We start from the raw sequence: 12254 nt of genomic DNA, 5'->3' as shown, positions 1-12254 counted from the left end.
ATCAAACAAACTCTTCTCAAGTTCAAGAGTCTAATAGACCACCATACAATAATCATGGGAGACTTCAACATACCTCTCTCACCACTGGACAGATCTTCCAAACAAAAGTTGAATAAGGAAACTATAGAACTCAATAACATAATTAACAACCTAGACTTAATTGACATATATAGAATATACCACCCAACATCAAGCAGTTACACTTTTTTCTCAGCAGTACATGGATCCTTCTCAAAAATCATATATTATGTCACAGGGCAACTCTTAGAAAATATAAAGGAGTAGAGATAATACCATGCATCTTATCTTATCATAATGGAATGAAATTGAAAATCAACGATAAAAGAAGTAAGGAAAAATCATGCATCACTTGGAGAATGAACAATAGGTTAGTGAATGATCAATGGGTTATAGAAGACATCAAGGAGGAAATTAAAAAATTCTTAGAGATAAATGAAAACACAGACAAAACATATCAGAATCTATGGGACACACTGAAAGCAGTTCTAAGAGGAAAATTCATTGCTTGGAGTTCATTCCTTAAAAAAAGAAAAAACCAACAAATAAATGATCTAATACTTCATCTCAAAATCCTAGAAAAAGAAGAGCAAAACAACAGCAAAAGAAGTAGAAGGCAAGAAATAATTAAAATCAGAGCTGAAATTAATGAAATCGAAACAAAAGAAACAATTGAAAAAATTGACAAAACTAAAAGTTGGTTCTTTGAAAAAATAAATAAAATCGACAGACCCTTAGCCACGCTAACGAAGAGAAGAGAGAGAACTCAAATTACTAGCATACGGGATGAAAAAGGCAATATCACAACAGACACTTCAGAAATACAGAAGATTATCAGAAATTATTTTGAATCCTTATACTCCAATAAAATAGAAGATAGTGAAGGCATTGATAAATTTCTTAAGTCATATGATCTGCCCAGATTCAGTCAGGAGGATATTGACAACCTAAACAGACCAATATCAATTGAGGAAATAGAAGAAACCATCAAAAGACTACCAACTAAGAAAAGCCCAGGTCCGGATGGGTATACACCAGAGTTTTACAAAACCTTTAAAGAGGAACTAATACCAATACTTTTCAAGCTATTTCAGGAAATAGAAAAAGAGGGAGAACTTCCAAATTCATTCTACGAGGCCAACATCACCCTGATTCCTAAACCAGACAAAGACACTTCAAAGAAAGAAAACTACAGACCAATATCTCTAATGAACCTAGAAGCAAAAATCCTCAATAAATTTCTGGCGAATCGGATACAAAAACATATAAAAAAAATTGTGCACCATGATCAGGTAGGATTTATCCCTGGAATGCAAGGCTGGTTCAATATACGGAAATCAATAAATGTTATTCACCACATCAATAGGCTTAAAAATAAGAACCATATGATCATCTCGATAGATGCGGAAAAAGCATTCGACAAAGTACAGCATCCCTTTATGTTCAAAACTCTAGAAAAACTAGGGATAACAGGAACATACCTCAATATTGTAAAAGCAATCTATGCTAAGCCTCAGGCTAGCATCATTCTGAATGGAGAAAAACTGAAGGCATTCCCTCTAAAATCTGGAACAAGACAGGGATGCCCTCTCTCACCACTTCTGTTCAACATAGTTCTCGAATCACTGGCCAGAGCAATTAGACAGACGAAAGAAATTAAAGGCATAAAAATAGGAAAAGAAGAGCTCAAATTATCACTATTTGCAGATGACATGATTCTATACCTAGCAGACCCAAAAGGGTCTACAGAGAAACTATTAGAGCTAATAAATTAATTCAGCAAAGTGGCAGGATAAAAAATCAACACGCATAAATCAAAGGCATTCCTGTATATCAGCGACAAATCCTCTGAAATGGAAATGAGGACAACCACTCCATTCACAATATCCTCAAAAAAAAATAAAATACTTGGGAATCAACTAACAAAAGAGGTGAAAGACTTATACAATGAAAACTACAGAACCCTAAAGAGAGAAATAGAAGATCTTAGAAGATGAAAAAATATACCCTGTTCATGGATAGGTAGAACTAACATCATCAAAATGGCTATATTACCAAAAGTTCTCTATAGGTTTAATGCAATGCCAATCAAAATCCCAACAGCATTTCTTGTCGAAATAGAGAAACCAATCATGAAATTCATATGGAAAAATAAAAGACCCAGAATAGCAAAAACAATGCTAAGCAGGAAGTGTGAATCAGGCAGTATAACTATACCAGACTTCAAACTATACTACAGAGCAATAGTAACAAAAACAGCATGGTACTGGTACCAAAACAGGCAGATGGACCAATGGTACAGAATAGAGGACACAGAAACCAATCCACAAAATTACAACTATCTTATATTTGATAAAGGGGCTAAAAGCATGCAATGGAGGAAGGATAGCATCTTCAACAAATGGTGCTGGGAAAACTGGAAATCCATATGCAACAAAATGAAACTGAATCCCTTTCTCTCGCCATGCACAAAAGTTAACTCAAAGTAGATCAAGGAACTTGATATCAAATCAGAGACACGGCGTCTGATAGAAGAAAAAGTTGGCTATGATCTACATACTGTGGGGTCGGGCTCCAAATTCCTCAATAGGATACCCATAGCACAAGAGTTAATAACTAGAATCAACAAATGGGACTTACTCAAACTAAAAAGTTTTTTCTCAGCAAAAGAAACAATAAGAGAGGTAAATAGGGAGCCTACGTCCTGGGAACAAATCTTTACTCCTCACACTTCAGACAGAGCCCTAATATCCAGAATATACAAAGAACTGAAAAAATTAGACAATGAGATAACAAATAACCCAATCAACAAATGGGCCAAGGACCTGAACAGACACTTCTCAGAGGAGGACATACAATCAATCAACAAGTACATGAAAAAATGCTCACCATCTCTAGCAGTCAGAGAAATGAAAATCAAAACAACCCTAAGATACCATCTCACTCCAGCAAGATTGGCAGCCATTAGGAAGTCAAACAACAACAAGTGCTGGCGAGGATGTGGGGAAAAGGGTTCACTTGTACATTGCTGGTGGGACTGCAAATTGGTACGGCCAATTTGGAAAGCAGTATGGAGATTTCTTGGAAAGCTCAGAATGGAATCACCATTTGACCCAGCTATTCCCCTACTCGGTCTATTCCCTAAAGAACTAAAAAGAGCATACTATAGGGACACTGCTAAAAACATGTTCATAGCAGCACAATTCACAATAGCAAGACTGTGGAACCAACCTAGATGCCCTTCAATAGACAAATGGATAAAAAAAATGTGGCATTTATACACAATGGAGTATTACTCTGCATTAAAAAATAACAAAATCATAGAATTTGCAGGGAAATGGATGCCATTAGAGCAGATTATGCTAAGTGAAGCTAGCCAATCCCTTAAAAACAAATGCCAAATGTCTTCTTTGATATAAGGAGAGTAACTAAGAACAGAGTAGGGACGAAGAGCATGAGAAGAAGATTAACATTAAACAGGGATGAGAGGTGGGAGGGAAAGGGAGAGAGAAGGGAAATTGCATGGAAATGGAAGGAGACCCTCAGGGGTATACAAAATTACATACAAGAGGAAGTGAGGGGAAAGGGGAAAAAATTATGGGGGGGAGAAATGAATTACAGTAGAGGGGGTAGACAGAGAAGAGGGGAGGGGAGGGGAGGGGGGGAGGGGGGATAGTAGAGGATAGGAAAGGCAGCAGAATACAACAGACACTAATATGGCAATATGTAAATCAATGGATGTGCAACTGATGTGATTCTGCAATCTGTATACGGGGTAAAAATGGGAGTTCATATCCCACTTGAATCAAAATGTGAAATATGATATATCAAGAACTATGTAATGTTTTGAACAACCAACAATAAAAATTAATTAAAAAAAAAAAAAAAGCACAAGCTGGCATGGTGGCAAACACCTGTAATCCCAGAAACTTGGGAGGCTAAGTAAGGAGGATCACAAGTTTAAGGCCAGCCTCAGCAACTTAGCAAGGCATTGTCTCAAAATATAAAAAGGGCTGGAGATGTGGCTCAGTGATAGTCCCTGGGTTCAGTCCCCCATACTACAACAACAACAAAAATTGACACAAGTCATATCATGAGAAAACTTCAGAAAAATCCCAATTGAGGAATATTATACAAAGTACCTGACCAGTACATCACAAAATTATCAAGTTATCAAAAACATGGAAAGTTGGAGACACGATCACAGAAAAAGGAGCATGTTCTTAACATGGTAAAACCATAAAATATGATGTTGTGTGGATGCTTTCATGGAACAGAAAAAAGAGATTAGCTAAAAATTAAGGAAAACTGAATTAAGTATGAAATTAAGTTAATAAAAATGTATTCATATTGTTTCATTAACTGTAAAAACTGTACAATACTAATGTGAGATATTATATCAACAGTGAGGAAAACTGAACAATATATGGAAAGTCTCGGTACTGTCTTTGTAATTCCCTATAAACCTAAAACTGTTTTGGAAGTTAAAAGTTAATCATGAAAAAGGAAGATGTTAATTGCATCAAATCTTGTTTAAAAAAAAAAAAAGACAACAACTAAGAGCAGTTTCAGTGGATTAATGGAGTCAAAAGTCAGATTCTATGAGACAGGATGAGTGAGGAGTAAGAAGGGGACTGTGAGAATACAGCTCTGTGAAGAACTCTGCCATGAGGGGGAAATGAAAGAATCAAAACTGGAAGGAGACACTGAGCTAAAGTATTTTGTTTTGTTTTGTTTTGTTTTAATCAAGGTAAAATTCACATAACAAGAAAAAAAATCACATTTTAAGGTGGTTTTTAGTATATTTACAAATTTATGTAAACATCACCAATATCTAATTTCAGAACATCAATATCACCTCATAATAAAATAGTAAACTAAAGAAGACTTCATACATGAAATGTGTTCATGAACAGAAAGACTTAGCAATGTTAATAAAAGTCAATAAAACTGGAAATCTACAAATCCAGTGCAAACTCCACTAAATACTAAGACTTCCATTCCTATGAAATTGCTGGGGGATCTGAATAGTCCAAAGAATCTTGAAAAAGAAAAGTAAAGTTGGAAAACTCATACTCCTGTCTTAAAAACTTACCCAAACTAGAGTATTATAAAAACATGATGGTACTAACACGAGACGGACATGATACAACACATCTCAGAAATAAACCCTCACAGATGCACTACACTGAGCTAGTTCTTCAGCCATCCTTATTTTTCCATTTTGAGACAGTGTCTCACTAAATTGCCTAAGCTGCACTCAAACTTGCAATCCTCCTGCCTCAGCATCTCTAGTACCTGGGATTACGGGTGTGAGCTATGGAGCCCAACTAATCAAAAACCCATTGTAGTTGTAACCAAAAGACTTAACAAGAACAATTAGAGGAGGAAAAGTTCACAGTCTCAAAGGTCTCAGTCCACAGAAGGCCAGCTCCATTCCTTGGGGCTCAAGGTGAGGCTGAATATCATGGTGGAAGAGTGTGATGGAAGAAAGCAGCTCAAGTCATGATCAGAAAGCAGAAAAGGAGCTCTACTCAACAAGAACAACATGTATAGATCCCAAAGACATGCCCCCAGCAACCCACATCCTCCAGCCATACCCGCCCTGCTTACAGTTACCAACCAGCTAATCCCTGTCAAGGGATTAATACATTGCTTAGGTTAAAACTCTTATAATCCAATCATTTCACCTCTGAACTTTATTGTATTATCTCACTCATGAGCTTTTGGGGAACACCTTACATTTAAACCATAACACCCCCCACTCTTTGACGGTACTGGGGATTGAATCCAGGGGTGCTCTACCACTAAGCTACATCCCTAGCTCTTTTTATTTTTATTTTGAGACAGGGTCTTCCTAAATTGCACGAGCTAGCTGGAGAGCTGCTCTAGAAAATTAAACACAAAGACAGGAGAAAGGGAACCCCCAATTCATAGCATGTTGGCCAAAAGCACAAATCACAACCTGGGTATGTAACTGACATCTGAAGTAGAAGGCAGGATCATGGATCTGAGCACTTAACCTGAGGAATCTGACAGTTTCTCAGGTAGATAACATCAGGATGATGATGATGACGGTGAGGATTAATATTATTATTACTATTTTGTTGTTAGTAGGGAAAAATCCCACACATTTTGGTGACCTGAAGCAAAGTCTTCTGTGTTGAATGGTGTGAGAGAGCAGGGTTAACACTGTGGATTTTGCTGTCCTTAATAAAGTGATACTGGAGCTGGGAATATAGCTCAGTGGTAGAGCACTTGCCTACCATGTATAAGGCCCTAATTTCAATTTCTAGTACCACAAAAATAAGTACATAGTGATACCATTAAAAACAGAACGCTGGCAGTTAAAAAGTGGAGGTGATCCTGAAGAAAGGGGCTGTGAATGCTGGAAATTACTATTCACTGATCTTTGTGGCCCACACCTATAATCCCAGCAACTCAGGAGGCTGAGGCAGAAGGATCTCAAGTTCAAAGCCGGCCTTAGCAATGGCAAGGCATTAAGGAACTCAGTGAGACCTTATCTCTAAATAAAATACAAAGTAGGGCTAGGGATGTGGGTCAGTGGTTAAGTGCCCCTGAGTTCAATCTCTAATACCAGGGGGGAAAAAAAAATGTATTTGTGAAGATCATCAAAACTTAGTGCTTTTTTAGAACTAGAGTAAAAAATGGAATAGAAAACTGTACGTATAATGACTCAGCATCTTTCTTTTTTGGTGAGAGGATGATGGAAATTCAATTTCAGGGGTGTTGTGTCTCTGTATCCCTACTCCTTTTCATTTTTCTAAGTTTGAGGGAGGGTCTAAGTTCTGAGGCTGGCTTCGAACTTGCAATACTCCTTCCTCAGCCTTCTGAGTAGCTAGATTATAGGCATACACCACCATGCATGCCTGGCCTAGCCTTATATCTTTAAAATATAAATATAGGAATAATTTACAAAAAATAATAAACAAAAAGGAAAAGATGGTGTTAGAAGGGGAAAATATTTCTTCTATTTTTTATGATGTCATTGCCACATTATTTCAATTAAGGACAATACTTTTCTACATCTCCCTTCCAATACAACTCTTATCTTGGGCCTGTAATAGATATTACTAAATTTCACCAATTAGAAAGTAATAAAAAGTATTCTTTTCCAACTCCTGCTGATACACTTAATCTAGATTTCCTTCTGCTGTGTCCAGTCAACATTCAAAAAATAAAAGTAACCATTTTCTTTTTAAAACAGATAGTTATTTCTAAACCTTACCTTTCTAGTCCCTCCCTTCCTCTTAAATGATCCTGTCTCCACTTTCTCCATTTGTTGTATAAAGTTCAACTGAGAAGGCTTTAGTCTACAGCCAAACTTTACTAGTATCAGCATCCATCTAGGTCTGATTTTAGTAACTAGTTTTCTTACCAGTTCAGCCATCAGAGACAACCTTTCTCACCTAAGCCCTTGATCTCTTTGGCCTTAGACAGAAGGAAACCATCTGACTTGTTGTCCTTTCCTTCTTACTTTCAGGACACTGCATCACTCCATCACCCCATCCCACTATTTGGGATCACTGTTTCCCATATGCACGGAGCATGAGGTTTTCACTTTCTTTCCCTCACCTGCGTGTCACACCTGATAAAACACAGATTTCTACCTGTGTGTCCTATGGGCATATTAGATACCATCCCTTCAGCCCCTGGGGCAGCCAGAAGTGGCCTGCGGCAGCTAGAACTCCAAGGGAACTTACCCCAACTTTAAACAGTCCTTCTGTTTAGCCACAGTGCATCCAAATTAATGCTATAATATTATCATTTTCTATGTATACCATCATGTAAAAAATATTGTGAGAAGCAGTAAGGTTTAAAGTATCTTTAAATGACTTCATTAACACTTAAGCTCTCAAAATAACTCCTATGGACCACTATTACTAAATTAGATACTGATACTAAAATACTGATTTTTCTAACCTCTCCACAGTGCATCTCCCATGGAGATATAACCTTTTGAGAAACTGATGTCTCCTCTGTTTGCACTGTAATGGCATACATTTTATTTCTACTTTTTATAATGGAAAATTTCAAACATACAAAGGAAGACCAAAAAAAAAAAAAAAATGAAACCTAGCATAGCCATCACCTGGTTTAAACAATTTATAGACAATATTGCTTTATTTATAATGTCACCCACTTCATCAGTCTTCCATGGATTATTTTGAAGCCAATGCTAAACAACATACCATTCCATTCATAAAAATTATAGCATGTATCTCTACATATTAAAAGATAATATTAGGGGCTGGGGATGTGGCTCAAGCGGTAGTGCGCTCGCCTGGCATGTGTGCGGCCCAGATTCGATCCCCGGCACCACATACAAACAAAGATGTTGTATCCGCCGAAAACCTCTCTCTCTCTCTTAAAAAAAAAAAAAACTGCAAGCAGGGGGTGTAAGCTTTAAAAAAAAAAGATAATATTAAAAGATACATATTGAGGTCGGGTATGATAGCAAATGCCTATAATCCCAGCAGCTTGGGAGGCTAAGGCAGGAGGATCACGAGTTCAAAGACAGCATCAGCAAGGGTGAGACATTAAGCAATTCAGTGAGACCCTGTCTCTAAATAAATAAATAAATACAAAATAGGGCTGGGGATGTGGCTCAGTGGTTGAGTGTACTTGAGTTCAAACCCCTGTACCCCCATCCAAAAAAAGATACACATTGAATGATATTGCTGATTTCTATATAAGTTCTTATATTCCAGGATAAGAATTATGATATAAGCATCCTCCAGAGTAAGCCATATATTTGTCATAGGAGTATATGCATGTATGTTTTTATATGTAAATATAAATGTGGGCATATATATAACATACAGAGAAAAAACATTTTATAATTTTTCTCTACTTATTTTCTGGTAAGTTAAACGACTTGAAAGGACTCTCACACAAGAAAGGGAAAAAAAATAGTCTGAATAGCTAAAAATTGTAATAACATCACTAATCAAGAATCTCTAAGGGGGTGCCGGGGCTGAGGCTTGGCGGTAGAGTGCTCGCCTAGCACATACAATGCTCTGGGTTTGATCCTCAGCACCACATAAAAACAAATAAATAAAATAAAGGTATTGGGTCCAACCACAACTAAAAAAAAAAAAAAAAATATGTACCTCAAAAAAAAAAAAAGGGGCTGGGGATGTGGCTCAATTGGTAGCACACTCGCCTAGAGTGTATGAGGCACTGGGTTCGGTTCTCAGCACCACATAAATGTGAAATAAAGATACTGTGTCCAGGGATGGGGATGTGGCTCAAGCGGTAGCGCGATCGCCTGGCATGCGTGCAGCCCGGGTTCGATCCTCAGCACCACATACAAAAAAACAAAAGATGTTGTGTCCGCCAATAACTAAAAAATAAATATTAAAATTAAAAAAAAAAAAGATACTGTGTCCACCTAAAAACTAAAGAAATAAATATTTTTTAAAAATAAATAAATAAATAAATAATAAAATAAAATAAAAAATAAAGAATCTCTAAGGGGCTGTAGCTCAGTGGTAAAGTGCTTGCCTTCCACATGTGAGGCACTGCGTTTGATCCTCAGCACCACATAAAAATAAATAGATATTGTGCTGTCTACAACTAAAAAAAAAATTTTAAATTTAAAAAAAAAAAAAGAATCTCTGAGAACCTAAGGAAAGCAATAGAGAAAAATCACACCAAAACCCTCTACCTCTCAGAATAACTTTCATAAAATATAGATTATGTGGTATATAACTACATATTAATATTATATAATTATTATTATATAGTATTTCTTACAGCTACATATTTTACAAAACAAATGCAATAAAACTAAATTCAAATAATATTTATTCAGCAATCTTACCTTTTGTTGGACTTAGATTCTGATCTATAAATCCTCTTAGTTCTGCATTTGTGGAAGTCAAACCAACCTGAATAAAACAGTTTAAAAAATTAAAAATAGGATAACAAGGTATTTTATACCTTCTACCAGAAATCCAAATCAAATATTCTAAATAGCTATGTGAAATGAATTAATTATATCAACCATAGGGAGTTATAATTTTTGGAGGGGGGCACAGTGGTATTGTGGATTAAACCCAAAACTTACACATGCTGGGCTATATCTATCACTGAGCTATATCTCTAGCCCTACTTAGTCTAAGACAGGGTCTTGCTAAATTGCTGAAGCTGGCCTCAAACTTAAAATCCTCCTGCCTCAGCCTCCCAAGTAGCTGGGATTATAGGTGAAAATCACTTTGCCCACTTTTCATATTATGAAAAAGAAAATGTGGTCATATTTCTTGAAATGAGGAAAATATGAAATGTTCAAATTAAAATTAATAAAATACTGGACCAAGGGAATAGCTCAATAATAGAGAAATTCTCAAGCATGTGTGAGGCTTTTGGTTTAATCCCCAGGAAAGCCCAAAATGACAATAATCACCATCATCATGAAATATTACTTGTATGCAGAACCATACATACTCTATCAATTTTACTAATAATTTTTTGTTGTTGTTTTTGGTATTGGGGACTGAATCCAGAGGTACTCTGCCACTGAATTATATCCCTAGTTCTTTTTATTTTTTGACAGGGTCTTACTAAGTTGATAAGGCTGGCCTTAAAACTGTGATTCTCTGGTCTCAACCTCCTGAGTCCCTGAGATTGCTAGAATTACAGGTATGTGCTACCATGCCAAGTCCCTGATAGGGACAGTTTTCTGAAAACAAGTACTGTGATAGCTCAAGTTGCTATCAAATTAGTAAATGTACCAAAGATTAATTCAAATTCCATCATAAGGCTGAGGACATAGCTCAGTGGTATAGTACTTGCCTACCATGCACAAGGCCCTGGGTTTGATACTCAGGCCTGAGGGGGGGAAAAAATCTATCATTGGGACTAGGTGATAGAGCACTTGCCTAGCATTGCAAGGCGCTAGGTTAAACTTCCAGCACCAAAAAAAATAAATTAATTAATTAAAAATAAAAATCCCATCCTGAATGATGCCCTTAATTTTTTTTTTTTTTTTTTTTTTTTTAGCTGTAGGTAGACCCAATACCTTTATTTCATTTGTTTATTTTTATGTGGTGCTGGGGATCAAACCTAGTGCCTCATGCATGCTAAGTAAGTGCACTACCACTGAACCACAACCCCAGCCCAATGCCCTTAATTTTTAATGTTCTTAATCACTATCTACAGTGCTTTTCAAAACTATGATATATAAGGGGCTGGGGTTGTGGCTCAGAGATAGCGCTCTTACTTAGCATGTGTGAAACACTAGGTTCCATTCTCAGCACTGCATATAAATAAATAAAATAAAGGTCCATTGACAACTAAAATTTTATATATATATAAAGAAAAAAAAAACATGACATGTAAGGGATCATTATCGCAATGCAAAAGTAAAGTGGACTGGCCTCATGTTCAATTACTTGGGTCCACACTGTGGCTCATAAAGTCTACTAGGTATATGGCCTTGGTCAAATCATGCAATTTCTTTATCTACAAATTGAAAGGGACCTGAAGACTGGGTAAGGGGTTCCTTCTGGCCAAAGCAACCAACTCAATCTGAATCAAGTCCACACTGGCTCAAGGACACAATTTCCACCTACACTAGCTCAAGGGAAGCAAGTCTCCATCTACACTGTCTGAAGACAAGCGAGTCCCCACCTACACTGGCTCAAGGTGCACAGCATCTGCACTAAATAGGCGAAGGAGGCCCTGTGGTCCAGGCCTTGGAGAGGATGTCTGCTGGGCTCCTGCCCTAAGATCTCCCTTTTCCCTCTTTTTTTAATTTGCCTTTTTTCTTCTTATCTTTAGAACATCAATTTTATTATGCAATCTGTGAGAAACAGAAATTTATTAAGCACCATCTCAGAAGGATGAAAGAAAGAACAGGGATGAGTCAGGCAGGGTGAAGTGTCCCAAGGAAAAGTCTCTACCGTCTCTCATTGATGGGGGCAGAGGAGGCTCCTGGTGGAGCAGAGGTCCACTCCGGGCTGGAATGTAGGAAGCCTGAGCCAGCTGGCACACCTCATTCCTGCAGCTGTTTGAGTGCATGCTTGACCAATATCCACACCAGGACGTCAGGACCCACAGAGCTCAGGGTCTTCTGAATATCCATTGGTCCATCTGTCTCAGCTCTGTGTATTCACTGGAACCACTGTATCTGAATCTAGCATGTTTGTGTTCTCTTTCCAGTTGAGCCACAAGACACAAGACAACTGCTGAATGCTGGAGGCAATCCTCCT

At 37.3% G+C, this 12254-nt stretch overlaps 1 protein-coding gene across 10 annotated transcripts in view; it reads right to left on the bottom strand.

Annotated features, from left to right (window-relative positions):
* Positions 1-12254, bottom strand: part of Tfdp2 (transcription factor Dp-2) — a 164528-nt gene that overhangs the window by 111383 nt on the left and 40891 nt on the right. For 9 of the 10 annotated variants that reach the window (XM_076868871.2, XM_076868877.2, XM_076868878.2 and 6 more), the window contains one exon: positions 9866-9932. In XM_076868871.2, coding sequence (XP_076724986.1) covers positions 9866-9932 — 67 coding nt within the window. Of the gene's footprint in view, positions 1-9865; positions 9933-12254 lie in introns of those variants that run through there. The other variant, XM_076868880.2, reaches the window with a different exon arrangement.

The sequence above is a fragment of the Callospermophilus lateralis genome, chromosome 10, assembly GCF_048772815.1.
Source record: "Callospermophilus lateralis isolate mCalLat2 chromosome 10, mCalLat2.hap1, whole genome shotgun sequence".
Lineage (NCBI taxonomy): Eukaryota > Metazoa > Chordata > Mammalia > Rodentia > Sciuridae > Callospermophilus > Callospermophilus lateralis.
This window is presented reverse-complemented; position numbering and strand designations above follow the sequence as displayed.